A 20,966-nucleotide genomic window follows, 5' to 3' on the forward strand; every position below is an offset into this window, starting at 1 on the left:
CTCTTTTCTTCTCTTCCTTACCGCTGTTTCCCCTCTCTACTCTCTCTATCTCCATTTTTGCCTCAAATCAACGTTTTTAATCAGAATTATCTTCAAATATCATCTCCTAAACTTGCTAGCATCATTAAAATCGTGCAAACAACATCAAAATCCACTCAATCTCATCTTTAAAAGGTAAATTTTTCTAAACTCTCTATTTCATTGATTTTGAACATAAGACTAGTTTTAATTAGTTCTAAATAGAAATAGTGATCGGGCATTGCTTATTAGTGTTTAGAAACTAAATTTTTACAACTAATTTCATCAAAAACACAAAATTTTTCCAAACTTTTTGAAATTTTTGAAATAAAAAAAATTATTGTGTTTTGATTGAATTACATTGTTGTTATAAAAACTATACATATATTGATTTTCAAAACCTTATCTTTCAATAAGTTTTTCGAAAACTTTTCCCATTAAGATTGGTTTAGAGAACCTTCAAATATTGAGAACTCAATTGAGTTTTGGGATTAATTAAATTGCATACATGTGTTTTCTAAATTACATGTTATCCATTCTATTCTGATTTCCTAAACAATGTCCAATCCTAAACGTGCTAGGTCATCATCTATTCGCTCAAACCGTCAACCAAATCCACCTCCAAATCCTCCTCATTTCCTGAAATTCCAATTTCTAATCCTAATCCCATTGATCCTAATATGACTATCCAAAACTCGTGCTTCAATCATCCTGGTCCTAGAAATCATCGTTTTTGGTATTATCAATATTTTGACTCTTACAAAATTAGAGAAGAACGTATCCCTTCTCGTCAAGCTATGATAGATATCGATTTTAGATATCTTTCTCTTTTACAAGAGTGGAAATTTGATAAACTTTGTGACCTTGAACCTATAGTTTACCATCAACTTGTTCGCATATTCTATTCTAATGCCGTTTGTATTAAGAACCGAGCTCAAACCAAAACCATAGCAGTTCGTTCCTATCTCCTAGGACAATTCATCCATCTTGACTCGGCTTACATAGCTAATGAATTAGGATTAGATAATGATGGTATATTAAATGAAAAACAACTTTTAGGTTCTCGGTATAAAAGAAAGGATAGTGCGAGTGTCATAGATCTTCATGATCGTTTTCTTCATCTAATGATTTCTTGGTGGTTTCGACCATCCGGATGTCGTTACTCTACTCTTCGTGCTTTAGATCTTTGGTGGTTACATTGTTTCCAAAACAGTATTAAAATAAATCTTCTGAGATTATTTTTGCTGAAATCGTTGAAACCGTAAACTTAGTACCAAATAAGAAACTTTGTTCCTCTCTAGTTTATGGTTGCATTCTAAGTAATCTATTTTCTAAAGCCGGGCTTAGAGTAGGTCTAGATTTCATCTTTTCTCTCAAGAAACAAATTAATCTTCTTTCCTTAACGAGAGCGGGATGGATAAAGAATAAGGACACTGGTGAATGGGTTCGATCTTCTGAAAATACTCCGGGAGCTAGCTCTTCTCAAGCTCCTCCAGCAGATGACGACGATCCCGAGCTTGAACAATTAATGCGAGATATCGATGAAGCCGAAGATGATCCTGAGTAGCCCGAGGAGCAAGCACAACAAACTAATCAAATGCCTCCATATTTTCAATCTTTTATGGAGACATTCGATTTCTGATATACTACCATAGATTCGCGCTTTTCTTCTATAGAGTCCCATTTATCCACAATGAGAGCTCAACAATTGGAAATTCTCCGGGAGATGCGTGCAAACAATGAAGCAACCAACACTCGTATTAATGAACTCACTCATGAAATGGCCGCTATGCGAGCTCGTTTTCCTCCTCCCGATCCTCCTACGGATGCTTGATTATGTGTTTTGCTTTAGTACTTTGAACTTAAAGCTTATTTTTAAACATTTTGAATGTTTTTGGATTGTTTTCTTTTTGTTGCTGGATATTTAAACTTATTTGATGGATTATGGATGTTTGAACTTATATATTTTGTGTGGTTAAATTTCTTCATTATTGCATCATTTACATCATTATTGTTAGATATATGACTAATTTTGCCATGTCACATTGTTTATGAATATTGATTATGAAACTAATGGCTAACGTTTCTCTTGATTGTGATCTTAGCAGTTTAAACTATATATATAATCAATTGGCTAAATGATTTCAAAATCTTGTTTAAATTCTTTTACGAATCTTTTTGATTTAACAAAAAGGGGGAGAAATGTTATTAAATTAAAAGAGGAGTTTTTGAAGAGGAGTAGTGTTAAAGTAAGGGGGAGTAGTATTTTTCAAAATAAAAATTCATTTTGAAATTAGAAAATCTTAAAATGTTTTGTTATATCAAAAAGGGGGAGATTGTTGAAAACATTTTGATGTTTCGATATAACAAATTAAATTAAAAGAATTTTAATTTTGAAAAAGATTTTTCTAAGCATATTCGATATATTAAATCGAATATCAAAATATTACTCAAAGTATTTCAAAGTTCATTTTAAATCCTTACTCAAGTGTAAAATTAAGTTTTAATCTTAAAATAATTTCAAAACGATTTTACAAAATATTTTGAACCATTTCAAAGCCAAAAATTCCAGATTGCTCAGAGGGAACCGATTCCCCCTGAATGGTTTGGCTCCGAGAATTCTAGTATGCTCGGAGGGAACCGATTCCCCCCAGGGGTACCGATTTCCCCTACTGTTCAACGGTCGAAATATTTGAATTTTTACACTTAGGGAACTGATTCCCCATCAGGGGTATCGATTCCCCCCACGCTACAAGAAGAAATATTTATTGTTTTCACACTTAAACGGTTACAATAACTTCATTAATGATCCCCAACGTTCAGAAGTGATTCAAGGTGTATTTAAGCAAGCTTAGAAGTCATTGATCAATAACAAGAAACATCAAGAAACTATAATCAAGAGAGAATCAAAGAGAAAGCATCAAACCTCAAGTTTGAGCATTTCAAGCCTATCTTTCATTCAATATTCATTTTGCTTTCAAGAACACTTATTGTGCTCAATTGTATTCATTCTTGAGTGTTCTTTTCTTTGTTCTAGAATTGTGCAAACAATCTACCTTGTGAGGATTTCCTTGTTAGTTTGCAAATTTGTATTGTTCTCTTTGGGATAGAGTGTTCTCAAGAATTTGGGGTATAATTCTTGAGGGTTTGTAAGGTTACTCTTTATCCTCAAAAGAAAGACAAATTAGTGAATTTGTGGAAAATCCTTAGTGTTGATAGCTAAGGTAGTGGACGTAGACTTTGGTTGAGAAAGTCGAACCACTCTAAATCGCTGTGCAAATTTCTTTCAATTTTCTGCAAAAACTTCCACCAAAATTTTAATTGCCAATTCACCCCCCTCTTGGCCATATTCGTCAATCGATTAACTCAACAATGGTAATAATCCAGATTATTCTCAGGGTTGAATACAATAGTTTGTATCTTTGCAGCAGATGGGGTTTTACTTTTATAGTGGATAAGTCCACTTGAAGTTCCGGTAAGATTCCAGGTGTGATAACCACTTGTGGGGTAGGTGACTTAGCTACCCCTTCCGATGAACCTGCCCCAAGTGCACTCGCTTGATATAGACCAGACAACTTGGCCACAATTTGATCGACCAAGGACTCTTGGTTTTTCATGATTATATTCAGAGTACTCATACTACTTTGGTTTATCTTATCTTCAAACTCTCTTTGTAGCTTCAACATGTTCTCTTCAATCTGAACAATTCTGGCTTCCATCTTTTTCTTTTTCAAGCGGGTGTTATGCGGATGGGGTGTGTCCAATGCTTGAGGTGGTGTATCCAATGTTTGTTCCTTTCAAGGAGACATGCTTCTGTTAGTTAATGCGAATGTAAAGAAATGAAAATAACAAAATGCAAAATATGTTTAAATGCATAATGCATGCAATGTTCGAGGTATTAATCCAAAAAATGTGTTTGTTATTATAAATAATCCTTATTGGGGAAAAAAATTTACGTCTGAAGAGACAAAAAAAAAGTTGACGGTTTAGATCCCGAACAGCCTCTGACAAGTTGATTCATCTTTCGTCGTTTTTGTCACCGGTTGAATACCCTGTCGAACCGTTCCGGCTACTTTTGGCTAAATTGTGCAAGCGACAAGCTACTTGCCCCAAAAAAATCTCGAATGATTGCCTCTCTGTCTTTCACTCTCTGTTGGGTCCTAACGGAAATGCCTTTAGAAGCCTCTATTGAAAAGAACTATCTGAAATCTACTTATTGGATTTATCAAAAATGGCATGTCGTCTTTAAAGGGATTCTCCAGGTCAATAACCTTTTTCTCGTCTTGCCCCTGTAACGTTTGCCCCTAAGTATTCTTTGACCATGGCTGGACTTCTGAGCTTTTCATCTCTTTGTATTATAACCCCTTTGTCCATTAATACAGATTATTCATGTTTAGCAAACACGTTTTTGGTGGATCAACACCTCTTTTAAATGATGTGAATGATGAAAACAAAATAAAAGAGAACAAAAATAAAAAGAGTTAGTGAGGTAAATCAAAATAATAAAAAAAATGAAAAATCCTACCCTACCCAAACATGATATTTATCCCGAATGCTAATTTCAAACAAATCCTAACCGTATATTTGTCTAGTTCGCATGCTTTGAACAGAAAGTAAAGCAGGAAATAATTCAGGCATCCTAGGGTTTGAAATGAGGTTTTGGGGTGGGCCCTAATTCCCTGTAATCTCACAGTTTAGGTTATAAGAAAGGTACCCGAGTTTCCTTGCTGGTGCCCCCTTGGGCTTGCCAGACCCTTACTCCTAAGCCCATTACAAGCTTATATGGACTAAGTTAAACTCGAGAGGATACATTCCCTTATGCATGTGCGGTTGAAGACATAAGATATATGAATCCCGAAGACTACTTGCTAGGCATGTGCGGAGAATAAATTCTCACGAAGGCATCACTTTCACCCCTACTTAAAAGGGTTCAGAGCTCGGGTATAGAGCTTAAGATGAAAATAGCTTTTCAAAAATCTGAAATCATTGAAAAAATGTCAGTACAACTACTTATTTAAAAAAAAGGTAAAAATTATAATCGAATAAATAAATTAAAATTAAAATTTATCATTTTTGCTTAGAAAGACAGCCAAAAATTAATTTCGGCCTGACTCACTTGCCTTTCCCCAACGGAGTCGCCAAGCTGTCACGGCCGTCTTTCGGTTGGGCCTGAAATTGGGCTTCGACTTGGATTAAACGTATTGGAGTCGCCACCGACCATTTTAAAATAAATTTAGGTGGCTCGGACACCATCTTACTTGATCTGTGTTTTACCAGAAACATGTCGGGCTCGGGAGTCGGTTATGGTCAAGGAAGGATTAGCACCCTTGAACCGCCCTTTCGGTACCAATTAATCCGTCAGTTGTCTTTAATTATGAAAATTGTAAACTTAAATTAAAATTTAAAAACCATATTTGAATTGCTTACCTTTGATCGATTGAACTTTGCTAAAAAAGGTCAAAAAATGTTAGATTCAACAAAAATATTAAGTAAAAAACATAACAAATGAATAAAAATGATAAAATAATAATTCAAAAGGAAAATAAAAATAACAATAAGAAAAAAATATATTAATAAATAAAATGCTAAATAATAAATCAAAGGAAAAAGAATAAAAACAATCAGAAAAAAATGAATTGAAATCGAAGAAAATAAAAAATGAGGGAAAAAGATAAAAAGAATAATTCAAAAGAATGATAAATAAAATTAAAAAAAATAGAAAAAAAAACAATAATATAATAACAATAAAATATGCTTAAGTGACAAAATTAGAAGAAAATAAAAATGGAATGTTGAATTGAAAGAGGAAAAAATTGATTTCGGGGCCAAATAAATACATGAAAAATAGAAGGGACCAAACACATATTTTCCCCCTTTAAACTGTAAAAACACGCGGATCTGCCAGCCGGGTCGGGTTGAAGCACGGGTCTGACCGGGTCCGTGGGCCACCTATATAAGCAAAAAATTTGGCTTAAGCCTCTCATTTCACACTCCCCTCTCTCTCTTCGGTATTTCTCTCTCGCCTCTCTCTAGGGAGATATCCCCCGGTGGGAAAATGACCACTAGCCAGCCACCGTCTACAGCTGCCTCTGCCACTCTGACCACCGCCGTCGGTGGTCGAAAAAAAAGAGTACCTCCAAAATGACCACCTCAGTCTCGTGAACCCGAATCTAAACCCTAAATCACCAAAATAAACCCTAATAGTCATAGATCTAATGAAAACCCCTCGATTCTCACCTTTTATGACGAGCCCCTTTATCTTCCAAAGGTTCTTCGTGGTATTTCTCGACTATTTTGGGTGTTGTTTCTTTTGTGTTTATGTTTGGTTTTTGTGTCTTGTGGTTCTATTTACTGTGTTGTGTTGATGGCTTTCGATTTGCTCTCTTGATCGATGATATGGTTGATGGTTTTCTGTTGGTATCGTGGTTGTATATTGTTGATGGTATTTTGTGGCTCTCTCTCTGTATACCCTTTACTGTGGGGCTCCCCGGCAAGGTATTTATAGCCTTCCACCGGAGTTGTTTCTTTTGTCTTCGGGGGCCGTTTTACCCATGTTTCCCTATTAAATCGTGAGGGTTGGTTGTGGCTGAAGACCCGAGATGGTGCAGTCTCGGGATGTCCCTATCCGAGCGCCGTGAATCTCGACCGGTGTGATTCTGGTCATTTGTTACCTTGACTGCAATGATCTGCGGTGCCTTGACTAAAGTTGGGAAACCCTAATGCAAGATTGGGCTGGGTTAGGCCCAAGCCCGGTTGGTCATTCTGTTGGACCCGAATGTTGGATTGTTATTGGACCTGAAAAACATAAAAAGAAATGAAAGAAAATAAATAAATAAATAAATAAAAACATATAATAAATAAAAATAAATAAAATAATAACATATAAAAATATTTTTTAAAAAGTATATAATATATATTTTTCCAAAATGTTTTTTTAAAAACTACATAATATATATATTTTCAAAAATGTTTTAAAAACTATATATTATATATTTTCAAAATAATTTTAAAAAACCATATATTATATTTTCAAAATGTTTTTTAAACTATATATTATATATATTTCCCAAAATATTTTTGAAAACTATATATTATATATGTTTTCAAAATGTTTTTTTAAAAACTATATAATATATTTTCAAAATGTTTTTTAAAAACCATATATTATATATATTTTTTAAAAATGTTTTAAAAACCATATATTATATATATTTTTTAAAAATGTTTTAAAAACCATATATTATATATAAGTTTTCAAAAATATTTTTTAAAACCCATATATTATATAATTTCCAAAATGATTTCAAACTATATGTAATATATACTTTTAAAAAAAACCGTTTTCAAACTACATAATATAAATAAAAGAAAAATAAAAGAAGAAAAAAATTCGGGCTAAAATGAGTGTCTACATATGAGTTACTATAAGATTAAATATTGTAATGGTGGTGATATTGAATACTTTATTAGTAAAATTAATATCAGTTGTAGCACATTGTTTAAATTCAAATGTAATTAAATTGTAAAGAATACAAATATTATATATTGTATTAAAAATATGTATAGTATATGTAGCCGGACGAACTTATAATACGATGAATTTATAAGATCTGAGGGATGGAAAGATACTATTAATAGAAAAAATAAATAAAATGTCTAAAATATATAAGAAATTAAATTTTTCAGGAGATTGCCTCGGCTGCTATCCCCTTAATCCATCATTGTATTTAAACAGAGATGGATCGAAGGGGGAGGGTGGAGACAGTAAAAGTTCAAATCAATATATATTTTAGATATTTTCAGTTGATAATATATTTTTCCCTTAAATTTAAAGTTCATCTCCTAACCTAAGATCTTATATATGTTCCTTTATGTAAATGGTTAAAAGTAAAAATTAAGATAATTTAAAAAAAAACTAATGCCAAAAGCTGGCATAAATACAAAAATGGTATTATTTGTTTGAAATTATGTAAGATTTGGGTTTTGGTTAAAAGACATCTATATCGTTATTAAACATAAAGAAACCCTAAAAATAACGTTAACGGACAGACCTGCATGGATAAAAAAAAAACCACAATCCTACAGATAAAAGAATATCACTATAATTCAAAGAACAGAAATTCTACGTTAATCGTCTTTCATTGCATTTAAGCCCAAAAAAAATATTGAAGAAAAATTCTCATATTGTCCTTTTTGTCTATGAAGTTTATCACTTAAAAGATTCTGATTTAATTCTGACCCTTAAAGAAAATCCTGAATTCCCTTATTTAACACCCCCGGTATAGTGATAATTAATGGATCTTAGGAATTAGTCCTTCATTATTTTGGCTTAATTGTTGAACAAACATAAATGTTAGGGCAACTGAAGATGTCTCAGGTGCGGCAATCTTAATATACAATTAAGGAAATACTCTATCGAAAATGTTATTATTTTTTAACATTTTCGGTAAAACGCTACCTACAACATTATTTTTCTATCAGAAATATTAATATTGAGCGCTACCTAAATATTATTTTTTTCTACTTATTTTTAAATAGCGAAATTAACATTTCCGGTAGAAAAATAATATTTTAGGTAGCGCTTTATCGAAAATATTAAAAAATAATAATATTTCTAGTGTTCATTTTTCTTAATCGTATATTAAATTGTTGTACGACTAAGGGTGTAAACGAGCCGAGTCGAGCTCGACTCGAACTCGAAAACTTTAAACGTAAGCTCGACTCGACTCGAAAACTAATGAGCTAAAAATTATGAAACTCAGCTCGAACTCGAAATATATTATTGAAACTCGACTCGGACTCGAAAAGGCTCGAACTCAAAAAATTCAGGAGCTCGATTGAAGCTCGATTCAAGCTCGAACTCAAACTCAAATTTGAACCTACAAAAATCTTATATTACATTTAAAATATATAAATAATTTTCCCTTTAATCAACCATCACCAATACATTATAATATGAATGTATGAACTATAAAAAGTCTAAAAAAAATAAAAATATAATTACAATTACAATTACAAGAAATTTAAGATAATTAATATAAGCTTTGAAATTTTTAAAACTTCAAATGTATTCAAAGTTTACAAAATATGACAACACATCTAAATTTATAAAAAAAATGACAAATATGACAACATATCAAAATTTATACAAGTTGATACACGATGTCTTTGACCTTACTAATGTTCTCCCTAATTAAATGGAAACATTTTGGGAAATGCAATTTCTATCTCCCTCTTTTCGTGTAAAATCATGTAACTTTCACTATTACATTATCATTTCTCTAATGTTAGTATTGAACCTTATAGATCCTATACATTAGGGCGAAATTGGTGAAAATGTTTAGATGGAACCAGCTGATGCAAATCCATGTTACGGGTTACCATTAAATAATAACTATTCATAATCACACTTTTTTTCATGAAGGATATAATTGAAATGAAGCGTTCTGATTTGAAAGAAAATTGACCATCTTCAAAGTGAACATTTTGGTTAACATAAAATGAAAAAGATCGTATTTAGCCAATTAAAAATGCAAAAAGTCCAAAATTCTCCATGAGAAACTAATTTGAATCACAAAGGTATTTTTTCTCTACCTCTAAAAACTCTTTTCGAACATAAGGGCGTGCCAATCGATCAAAGTCCCATATACCCTCTCTTTCAAGTTCTTCCTGAAATCGAAGCATTATTCAGTTACAACTAGAGCAATTTGATTCCCCTTAGTTGTTATATACAGAAGAAGCTTTGCATGCTTCAAGGAATTGTAATTTTGTTACCTGGCTTAGAGGGATAGATGGACGGAACTTTCCAATTAGACCAGTCATAGAATGGTCTGGGAGTTCCCAAATTCTAAAGAAGCCTAAGATGTGGTCTATCCTATAAGCTGTAAAGTACTTTCCCATCTGCAATGGAAGCAAATAAAATTATAAAAATTTCAGCAAAAACGAAATAAAGAAATACTCTTTCCTTAAAACAACATTAAAGCAAACAACTTATTGAATTTGGGGTAAAAGTTAAAGAAGAAATTGCAAACAAAAAAAGGAAATTGAAAAACCTGTGTAAGGCGAGCACGCCACCAAGCATAGTTGTCTTTGGACATTTCCTCCCAATTATAAGTAGGAAACCCCCAATTCTGGCCATTTTTGTCAAAATAATCTGGAGGGGCCCCAGTAACCAATAATTTAGCATTGAAACTTTAAATTTATCAATATAAGACTCAGTAACCAGTAATAAGCACTCTTTTAAAGCAATCAATGCATTTAATGGTTTCAAATAAGATACAATCCCAATTCCTGTTGAAAGGTGGAAGACAGGAGAAACTAAAATCAGAAAGAAACTGCAACTTGAAAATGCATATAAGTGGACGCAAACAGAGTTGTCGAACAGAAAACATACAGCAGTTTACAAGTTTAAATTGAACATATCAGCTCTGGCCTTCCAGAGTGTAAATATAAAAAGGTGGGAGAACTTCTAGTGAGAAACTAGTTTGAGCCTGCTATCTACTATCACATTTACAGGTTACCTGTATGGATATGAATCCCACCACATCCCATGTACAGATGTATCATTGATAGGTAGAAGCTGAATTAAATGGAATCCATAACACTTTCCAGTTTTCCCAATGTTGGAGTAATGCTAAAAGGCCAAATTCGAGATGACCAAATCACAACAATATAGCAAGTAATCAATTCTTTATGAAGTTATTCATCATAACAAGGGACAGAACACCAAGCACAACAAAAAAACAGAGAGCAAACCTCAAGGATATAATCTCAGTTATCAGAGATAACAGAAAAAGAAAAGAATATAACCCTAGAGAGTCTATCAAACCACAACCATATAACCTATCAGCCACCCAAAACAAGGGGTATCAACCAGAATGAAGAAGAAAAAAACATTCGAGCAACAAAAGCCATAAGTGGCCAGAGAACCAGTAAGTAAAACCTTACCTTCCCCGTCGATAGGAGCTTGCCTTTGTCGCCCGGAGTCAAAGCTGCCTTGAGTCACCAAGGGTAATCTCTTTTGGCCTTGGATCTATGGTTGATCTAGGGCGCGGCTTTGGGGCTTGTGAGGTTAGGGTTCTAAGAAAGGGTAAAGTGAGGGTTATTTGGGATCTTGGTTCCTCAGTAGAGCTTTCGAAAAGGGAAACCTACGGCGGTCGTATGGTTCGACAGTTAGGGAGTGGGTGTTGTTTTGAGAGGCTTAGGGTTAAGGTTCAGCGTAAGGAGAAGGGTTTGAGGTCTAGGTTTCTCGTCGAAGACTTGGGGGAGCGTTTAGGCCACGGTGGTTGTGGGTTTCTGCTAGGGCTGCGAGTGGACGAGGTTTGAGAGGAGAATGGCGAGGGGAAAGTTTTAGCCAGGGAAAGTTTGAGGGGAAATGAATTAGGGGTGTTTGGTTCAAGGATTGTGGGATTCTCATCGGATGGGAATCCCACATTCCCATGTTTGGTTGGCCGGGAATCTCATTCCCGGTAATGTTTTATTACCAATAGTAGATATTTTGGGTTATATTACCGGGAATGTCATTACCTCATTTCCCTTAGGTATTGTAACATTACCGGCGTTTTGGACTAAAATGCCCTTAAATTTTTATTTTTATTTTCAAAAATATACTTCTTTTGTCATTGAATAATAAAAATTCTACGAATGTTAAATTATAATTTTATCCTTAAATTATTTTATATTTACAAAAAAAAATCTATAATTAAAATTTTATATGAAGTTCAGGGGTTAAAATTTTTTTACCCTTTCATTAAACCTTTTTTATATTTTTAATTTTGTAAAAAAAATTATATAAATATTATGAATTTAATTTTTTAAAGAATATATATAAATATTTTACAATTTGTAATATTATACAAATATATAATAAGGACAATTTGGTCAAATATACATTCCAATAATTTTTATTCCTTTAACCAAACACAGTAATCTTACATTCCTGCTAAACCAACCAAACACAAAATACAACATTCCCAGTAATCCTATTCCCTGGTAATCTTTTAATCCCACTGATAATCTTACATTCCGTGAACCAAACACACCCTTAGGGTAAGGTTTTTACCCTAGATATCATGCTTTGCGTGTTCCTTCAATTTGTGCGTTTTTCAATTGTCTTGTAATTTTAATTATTTGACAGTGTAATCTCTTAGTTGACTTGTTTAATTTAATGAGTAATTTCTACTTTGTATGCGTATTTTTAGTTTTCTATTGTTTTGGTCTTACATGTCATTTTTTAAATATTAGTTTAAGTTATTAATAGTAGGTTTAATCTTATATTGTTTCATCTTAATGTATGTGCATTTGCATTTCATTCTTATGCATGCATGTATCGTGTAAGCACACTTTAGTTCATGTAATATTTTAGTCACTGTTTAGGATTGTCTTCTTTAAGTAGTTGTGTATTTTTATTTTGCATGTTGATATGTTTATGTATAAGTATGCGAATATTTATTTAGGAGTCACATAACATTATTTTGCATAATTTTTATGTTACCTTCAAGTGCATAACTTAAACCCTAAATCCTAAATTTAAACCCCTAAACTTTACACCCTAAATCCTAAACCTAAACTCTATCACATAATTTGAAGGAATGAGATGACTTAGTGAAAGGAGAGAAAGTAGACTTGTTTTTCTTTTGCTTTCTGAAGAACAAAAATCTAATAAGATATTAATGCAACTCTAAATGAGTTTTTTCTTTCATAATTCTTTATAAAATCGGTTACACTCTATTTTGATATATTTTTTTAAATTATTAATATTTAAATTGAATCATATTTTTATTTTATTTTATTATATTATATTTATTGTCAAATAAAAAATTAGTTATGAGGTAAGTACAATATAGTATATTGATATTAAATACTCAAACCCTTGATATTTATAATATTTGAACCCGAAACCTCAAAGTATAACAATAATTTAAAAAATTAGTTATTAAAAATATTATCATTAGAAATATATTAAATATTTTTCATTAGATAAATAATTTTTTTATTAATTTAAAATAAATATTAGAATATTTATTCAAAAATAATTTTTAATCATTTTCATTTTTTCTATTGTTTGATTGTTTTTTCTTATTTTTTATTTTATTTTTCTGCGTTGTCAAGTACATGTGCAGTAAAAAGTTAAAAAAGAAAGAAAAAAAATCAACCAAACACGTGTAATCTAACATGTGCTTAATTAAATGGGCTTTTATTTTTATTTTAGTAATATACGATGTAACAGTTGAACTTAGGCTGGTTAATTAAAAAAATTAAATTTGAGGGTAGTTGTATTATATAATTTTTTATATATTTTTAAAATTTATAATTATCAATAATGTATTTTTAATATATTTTTAATAATGTAATTTAAAAAAAATCTAAAATTATAATATAATATTTTTTTGAGTTACTCAAGAGTTTTTCGAGTCGAATATTGAATAGCTCGTTTCGGCTCGTTAAGAACTCGACTCGAGCTCGAGCTTGAGTCCATTCGATCTGAGTATTTATCGAGTTTTAATCGAGTCAATCTCAAATAACTCACGATCTGTCTCGTCTCATTTAGAGCCCCATGTACGACAAAACTACTGCATTGTTTGACTAAGTTTAGCTTTTCTTTTTCTTCATTTTATTTTTGTATAAATCGTGGGAAACAATTAATTAAACTCGATATCTTATCAAAATAAATTTATGTGTGAGGATAGATACGAAAGTGAAAGTTAGTACATTATATCTGATAATGCCATTTACAATACTAAAGGGCAAATGCACAAATTTCCAGAAGAAAACACAAATAAATAAGTCATTATCATGAACACTGGCTTACGTAGGCCCAGGTCTACCTTACCTCATCTCATGCAAAAAAATTAAAATATTAATTTAGATAAAATATAAATGAGTTATGAACTTATTATAGAAAATTATGTTGATAATATATATTTTCTGGATACAGTCCTAATATATATAATAAATATTATATTTTTAATTTTAAAATTATATAAATTATGTTTCATATTTTTATTATATTTTTATATAACCACTTATTTTTAATTTATTAATTAATTAATCGAAATGGGATAATGTAAATACGTTGACAATCCTTCCAATTCAATTTATTATATCTATAAATGTTAGGATTCAAATAGTTGGCATTATCTAATATATCTAGTACTTCATCTCATTAAATCAATTGGTTGTTGGTAATTAATATTTTCTTTAGATTCATCACTATTCATGAATTTAATTAATGTTTGAATATACGACTCATAAATTTATATATAATTTTGTATAAATTATTTGTTTGTTCATCCACTTATTATTATTATTTAGTTTATGTTTTGATCACACAAGTATTTTATTTTAAATAATACTTAACGTTACATTTTGATTTTGTTCTGATCACCACTATTAAAAAATTAATAGTGACGCGTCACCATAAAATAATGTTATTCTAGTATTAAAAAATAGTTAAAAATTCATGTCAACACCACTATTAATTTTTTAATAATGATTGACCAAAATAAAACCAAAACATAACATTAAATAAATAATAATAATAGTTGATGACCAAATCATAAACTAAATAACGTGTGGGTGACCAAATAGACAGTTTACCCATAATATTTTATCATTTCGTCCATAATTATTTATAAAATGGAATTTAATGGAAATAATATTTATATAAATTATTTTTTTAGTCACACCATAGGTTAGTATGAAAAAATCTAGTTACTATAACAAAATCTAATAATAATGATTAATAAAATATCATTTTAATTAATGTAAAATAAGAGCATCTAATTTGAAAAATTAAATGATCTAATTTAAAAAGGTTGAGGATGATATATAAAAGAAAAATAACTTCAGTGACAAAAAATGTCTTATAATATACGATTTTAATCAATTTTTTTAGATTTGCCAAAATGACCAACTAAATCGCAATGCGATCGATAATTCGCAACGCGATCTCCGGTATCGCAAATCAGTTTCCAGATTCGCAACGCGAACTTCGACTATCGCATTGCGATTTACATATTCGCATTGCGATAGTCCAAGTTCGCATTGCGATAGTTGAAGTTCGCGTTGCGATTTATTCCAAATTCGTTGCGATTTATTCCAAATTCGTTGCGATAGTCCAAGTTCGCGTTGCGATTTATTCTAAGTTCGTTGCGATAGTCGAAGTTCGCGTTGCGATTTATTCCAAATTCGTTGCGATTTATTCCAAATTCGATGCGATTTATTCCAAGTTCGTTGCGATAGTCGAAGTTCGTTGCGATTTATTCCAAATTCGTTGCGATAGTCGAAGTTCGCGTTGCGATTTATTCCAAATTCGTTGCGATAGTCCAAAATCTCAACGACGGTATTGCATTTGTTTCTTAAGAATTTTCTCTAAAAAGATAGTATTCGCGCGGACGTATCGAAGACACATATTACCACGATCACGAGACGGGACGGCGGCGGCGGCGGCGCGCGAGAGTCTCCCTTGTTTTCTATCACTCAACAAGGAAGTGGGAAAGCCAAGCCTTAAATACCATTCCTAATAGTGTTTCCAATACTATGTGGGATTGAGCATTACCAACACTTGTTCCCAATACTATGTGGGATTGAGCCTTAAATAGTGATATTATTTTTGAATGTTTTGCTTAAAATTGTAATAATCGCGATTGATTGTAGATTGACTTTTAATTATGACATATTTAATCGTATAACACTAATGCAATTGGTTGCTGATTCAGTTGTTTTAAGGTGCATGACTGTTAATTGTTTCCTGAATAATCACATTGTATTGGAAACAAGTGTTGGTAATGCTCAATCCCACATAGTATTGAAAACACTATTGGGAATGGTATTTAAGGCTTGGCTCTCCCACTTCCTTGTTGAGTGATAGAGAACAAGAGGGACTCTCGCGAGCCGCCGCCGTCGCCGCCGCCGTCCGTCTCGTCTCGTTTCGGGTCGGGTCGTGGTCGTGGTCGTGGTAATACGTGTCTTCGACACGTCCGCGCGAATACTATCTTTTTAGAGAAAATTCTTAAGAAACAAATGCAATACCACCAGTCGTTGCGATTTTGGACTATCGCAACGAATTTAGAATAAATCGCAACGCGAACTTCGACTATCGCAACGAATTTGGAAAATCGCAACGCGAACTTCGACTATCGTAATGCGAACTTGAACTATCGCAATGCGAATATGTAAATCGCAATGCGATAGTCGAAGTTCGCGTTGCGAATCTGAAAATTGATTTGCAATACCGGAAAATAGAGGAATGCACTAAGTACTCTAAAAAGTTACTAATGTTTCTACGAACAGATTCATATGAAAACCCAGAAGAATGAATGCCTGAAAAGGGGAAAATATCTTCTTCTCCACATATCCGCTATAATTTGTTCTTTTATTGTACATATGAATCAAACGACTACTGAGTAGTCTTCTTCCTCTTCCTGGCGAGAAGTTGAAAGTTCATCTCGCATGTTCCTGTTCGACTGTTGTACTAATTGTACCAATGACTGCACCACCTCCGACATCGTAGGCCGAAGCTTCGGATCCGACTGAATCAAACATACACAACACACAACAACTGTTATACACCATATTTCGAAGATGATTACATAAACAATATCAGTATGCATCATTCCACACCACCTTTACGCAGAGTGCGATGATTTCAGCGAATGGAGGGAGCGATTTTGGAGGGTACAGTCCCCTCAAGGCGGGATCGACCATCACTGCCAGTGCCTCAGTGTCATGAAGCTGAGGACTCGCCCATTTCACCAGGCATTGTTCTGATCTTGGTTTTTTACTGCAAACATACAAAAATAATTTGAGTTATAGCACAGACGTTACTAGTTTCCTATTGATTTTGGTTTAGGCTCACTTGTCCAGGGGCTTCCGACCGGTCAGTAGCTCTAACATTACCACTCCGAAACTGTATACGTCGCTCTTTAGCGTATAGGCTGAAGGCCTTATACATTCTGGAGCATTATATCCCATTCCCAGGTTTTGGCTCGTACGCTGAAACGATTCGAACGGTGTTTATGATTGAATAACTAATGCTGAAACGGCTTCCAACATACATAAATTTTGAGTGAAGGACATACTAACCTCATGGAAGTGTGCCATGCCATAATCGGATAGATGAGGATTGAGTTCAGCATCAAGCAAAATATTGGATGACTTGATGTTCTTATGAACTATAGGCGGAGAACAAACGTCATGGAGATACCTGGACAGACCAATCCTCACCATTGGATTAAAAATATAGGATGAATTGATGTTTTTATGAACTATAGCTGATGAATGTATTTTACTTACTCAACAGCCCTGGCTGCACCTAGAGCAATACTGAGTCTAGTACTCCATGTGAGGGGTTTACTGAAATCATCTGATACGTGTAGGAACTCATGAATTGAGCCATTCCTGTAATGGTCATAAACTAACAGATACTGCCCCTGCTCTGAGCAATATCCAACGAGTTCGGCGATGTTGGGATGGTGAAGCTTTGAGATGTTTTTGACAATTTCCGAAAACCCCTCCGGCTTCTCGCCTTGTATAAGTGCGGAATCTATCTTTTTCACTGCTAAAACCTGTCACAAATTTATAAATAGACATGTATGAAAGCGCAAATAACTAATAGGAAATGAAGAAGGAAAAAGAGAGAGAGGCAATGTACTACCTTGTCATCTACACATTTAGCCCTATAAACACGTCCAATGTTACCCTCGCCCAGGAGGTGACTCGATGCGAAATTACCGGTTGCATTCTGTAAATCCGCCAAAGAAAATGCTACAACAGAAGCAGAGGTGCTTCCTGTTGGTTTCAGGAGGCGTACTGGCTCAGTTACACTGGACGGACGACCCGAAACTGATCCGGAATGCTTAAGCTCCACTGATAGAGGATATTCTGGAGGTGGAGGATCAAATATAACACCTGATTCAATTGTTTTTAAGCCTGTAACCATCGCACGTCATATATAGTCAGTTCAATTGGTGTAAAACATGGTTTTCTTCATTGCACAAGTCTTGGAGTAGCTGCAACAATTATATATGCTAGATTACCTTTTGATTCTTTTACAGCGTCAACAAAGGGTGCAGCGGTTAACTCATGGGATTGAAACGGAGTAGTCCCTTTTTGCCCGACACTTTTCTCTTCATCGGCAAACTGTGAGGATGGGGGAGAAGACTTTCGCCTTATGGTCATTGCTGCACAAAGACCAGCTACCAACAAAAGTACACCGAAACATGAAGCAGCTATAATTATTATATTCCGAACAAGTTTAGATTTCTTCTTCCCTCCATCGTCCTTGTCCTCCTCTTCTTCTTCACCAGATTTAGGATGCCGGTGGACTACACCAGGCGGTGGAGGCGGAGCCTTCCCGGTCGACCATGAATTTCCTCCAGTTCTTCCAAAACATACAGATTGCAAGTCAATCAACAACTTTTAAACCACTGCAACAATAAACAGAGAAAATTTTGTAGGATACTCACTTCAGGCTGCGAATGCCCTTCAACTCATTAGGAATCCATCCTGTAAATCGGTTGTTTTCAACATTCCTGCCATTGAAAAACAGAAGAAAAAAATGTGGGTTGACGTCAATGTGTGAAACAAAAGAACAAAAACCATCGTTTTCGACAAAGTTTGTGTGGTGGTTACGTACAGATCTTCAATGGGAAGGTCGCGAATGGCATTTAGTGTTTCGGAGAATTGGTTGTTCTGCAGATGCCTATATAAGTAAGAACAATAGTTAGCAACAATGCTCTTGACAGAGCATAGATACATACAATCATACAAATAACAAATCTAATTTTGCACTTACAAAGTGTTTAATTTTTTAAGGTATGCGAAAGTATTCGGCAGCCTATCAGTCAGCTGGTTGTTTGATAGATCCCTGCATATCAGCTCATAGGTTAGCCATACGGTAACCACTACGTCTACACTCTAGAGCTATGTAACTCCAATTCCAATTCAGGCGAGAATTTCGGATATAAATATATGCCTAGTGAAAAACTTGGTAAATAGAAAGAGGGGTTTGCAGAAATTATATACTTACAATGATCTAAGGTTTTTAACTTTGGCGAACGTATCACTCAACTCTCCGTCAAGTTGATTATTGCTAAGATTTCTTCAGAAACCAACCAAATATTCAGACATAGTGAAAAACTGTAATGAAACTAGATAGATGGAACCAATTATTTTGACTTACATGTCTTGGACGTTGGTCATTTGAGATATCGAGTAAGGCACGTCACCGGTAAATTGATTCCGAGAAAGGTTTCTGCATGTGAATTGAACTCATAATATGATAAATCAAGCAAATGACATTAGGATATGGATCTGTATATTGCAAACCTATGCTAAGTTGCTCTTAATTCGGGTATGTGTCGAGTGTGATACGGTAATATTTTTCGTTTTTTTATTTTTTTTCATGTATCTGAAAAGTTTGTAGAGATCATATTGGAATATTTATATATCAAGCGAGTACTTCAACAAAAATAAATAGTCGAAGCATTACAGTTCCAATGTCATGAACAAGAGAGAGAGAGAGAGAAGTGACTTACATGCGAACAACATTGGGAGGTAGTTGATATGGAATTTGACCATTGAGGTTGTTCTTGCTCATATCACTGTACTATCACAAAAACAATGCATTGCCTTCAGAGTTCAGATTATGTTCTCCAACAGAAGAAGAAAAAAATACAAATACAAAGGAACAAGAAGATCACAAAAAACACACAAACACAAAAGAAGAAGAAGAAGCCTATTTGTAGAAGCAAATTCTCACATGGAAGTGAGTGAAGTCAAGTTTGATAACCCGTAGCCCAACTCTCCATTGAGTCCATAGTTAGATAATTTTCTGCAAATTTTAAATCCAGTAATAAAAAGAATACAAGAATCCAAGCTTATTCTAAGAGACATAATAGAGGGAAAAACCTTACATCTGAGTTACTCTTGAGCCTGAACATGTGATCCCTTCCCAGGAATTGCCACAAGGGTCACCGCCATTTAGCCTCCAACCACTTAGTTGGGATGGAGCATTTAGGCTTTTAAACATCACATTAAGGGCATTTTCTAGAAAATACAATTAACAAGATTCAGAACACATATATAGACACACATACATATGCACGAATGTTAATGTGGTGTTGTGAACCTTTTATTTCCCTTCAAATTTGATGAGTAACATACATGTATACAGCATATAGCATAGGTCAAACATAAGCAAAAAATGATGATTGCCAAATATAAATGCATCATTAGCAATGAGCATGCAAATCTAACATTGAAGCATAAAATAGTGTAGAGAAATGATAGACGTACCATCTTTGTTGTTGGTCTCTGCATGAACTAATGAAATGAAGGTCCCAAGAGAAATAACCAAGTATCCTACGAGGAAACAATGCATGTTCCTATACCAAATCGCCAAGGAAAGAAAGAGGAAAAAAGGGTTACGATCCTTTGAAACACTTAAGCTAATATCAAACACAGAAACCAAAAGGAGATGGAGAGAGAAAGAAGAAACATCTAAAAGGGGAAAAATGATATAAACTGGTTTGTAGTGGTCTTGGCCTTTTCTGTTTCATATTGAAGGGCTGTAGGGTGATTAAGTTTTTTAATTTTTTGTTTATTTTTTAAAATACGTAAAAAGGGGTTGCTAAATTTGGTGAAGAGAAAAGTACAACTGATTGCAAAGAGCGAAAACTGAGGAGAAATAACTCATTAGAGCCTTTCAATGTTTTCCGGGAATTTGTAACATTTTTTTTGTACCTTTCTCTAACTGTCACCTTTGATTATTACTTCCAGCCTTTCTCTAAGCTGACATGAAATTTTCTCAACTTTTAAGTTTTTTATTTTATTTTTCCTTTCATTTTTCGTGATTTAAGATGACAATAGAATTGTATAGGAACACTGCCCTAACAAATCTAACCATTGATATAATTATAAGCTATTTTGAAAATGAAAACGATAAG

At 33.3% G+C, this 20,966-nt stretch overlaps 2 protein-coding genes across 2 annotated transcripts; both read right to left on the bottom strand.

The window, feature by feature from the left end:
* Nucleotides 1-3,450: 3,450 nt before the first annotated feature.
* On the bottom strand, nucleotides 3,451-20,538 carry LOC120117049 (protein STRUBBELIG-RECEPTOR FAMILY 5-like). The gene is made up of 19 exons (XM_039137389.1): nucleotides 20,317-20,538; nucleotides 19,935-20,067; nucleotides 19,781-19,852; nucleotides 19,557-19,622; nucleotides 19,202-19,273; nucleotides 19,049-19,120; nucleotides 18,815-18,886; nucleotides 18,656-18,721; nucleotides 18,486-18,551; nucleotides 18,057-18,400; nucleotides 17,675-17,949; nucleotides 17,314-17,585; nucleotides 17,104-17,224; nucleotides 16,877-17,013; nucleotides 16,645-16,801; nucleotides 16,401-16,550; nucleotides 16,254-16,365; nucleotides 11,953-11,959; nucleotides 3,451-3,460 (listed from the first exon to the last, which is right to left on the bottom strand). Exons 1-16 carry the CDS (start codon nucleotides 20,399-20,401, stop codon nucleotides 16,410-16,412), a joined length of 2,151 nt encoding a protein of 716 aa, XP_038993320.1. The 5' UTR covers nucleotides 20,402-20,538; the 3' UTR covers nucleotides 3,451-3,460; nucleotides 11,953-11,959; nucleotides 16,254-16,365; nucleotides 16,401-16,409.
* On the bottom strand, nucleotides 9,545-10,569 carry LOC120117003 (4-alpha-glucanotransferase DPE2-like). Its single transcript, XM_039137359.1, has 5 exons — nucleotides 10,539-10,569; nucleotides 10,254-10,335; nucleotides 10,071-10,209; nucleotides 9,793-9,918; nucleotides 9,545-9,687 (listed from the first exon to the last, which is right to left on the bottom strand). Exons 1-5 carry the CDS (start codon nucleotides 10,567-10,569, stop codon nucleotides 9,580-9,582), a joined length of 486 nt encoding a protein of 161 aa, XP_038993290.1. The 3' UTR covers nucleotides 9,545-9,579.
* Nucleotides 20,539-20,966: the final 428 nt, after the last annotated feature.

This window comes from Hibiscus syriacus, unplaced genomic scaffold, assembly GCF_006381635.1.
Source record: "Hibiscus syriacus cultivar Baekdansim isolate YM2019G1 unplaced genomic scaffold, ASM638163v2 tig00110318_pilon, whole genome shotgun sequence".
In the NCBI taxonomy this organism is placed as follows: Eukaryota; Viridiplantae; Streptophyta; class Magnoliopsida; order Malvales; family Malvaceae; genus Hibiscus; species Hibiscus syriacus.

Excerpts from the sequence above, each read along its gene's own strand:
- LOC120117003 (XM_039137359.1), bottom strand. The coding sequence starts at position 10,569 with ATGGGATGTGGTGGGATTCATATCCATACAG. Across the intron at positions 10,336-10,538 it reads TGGGATTCATATCCATACAG|TTTCTCCTGTCTTCCACCTT; the intron begins GTAACCTGTAAA and ends TTCTGATTTTAG. Across the intron at positions 9,688-9,792 it reads CATCTATCCCTCTAAGCCAG|GAAGAACTTGAAAGAGAGGG; the intron begins GTAACAAAATTA and ends CTTCGATTTCAG.
- LOC120117049 (XM_039137389.1), bottom strand. The coding sequence starts at position 20,401 with ATGCATTGTTTCCTCGTAGGATACTTGGTTATTTCTCTTGGGACCTTC. Across the intron at positions 19,121-19,201 it reads ATGACCAACGTCCAAGACAT|AAATCTTAGCAATAATCAAC; the intron begins GTAAGTCAAAAT and ends TGGTTTCTGAAG. Across the intron at positions 16,551-16,644 it reads TCATCGCACTCTGCGTAAAG|TCGGATCCGAAGCTTCGGCC; the intron begins GTGGTGTGGAAT and ends TGTTTGATTCAG.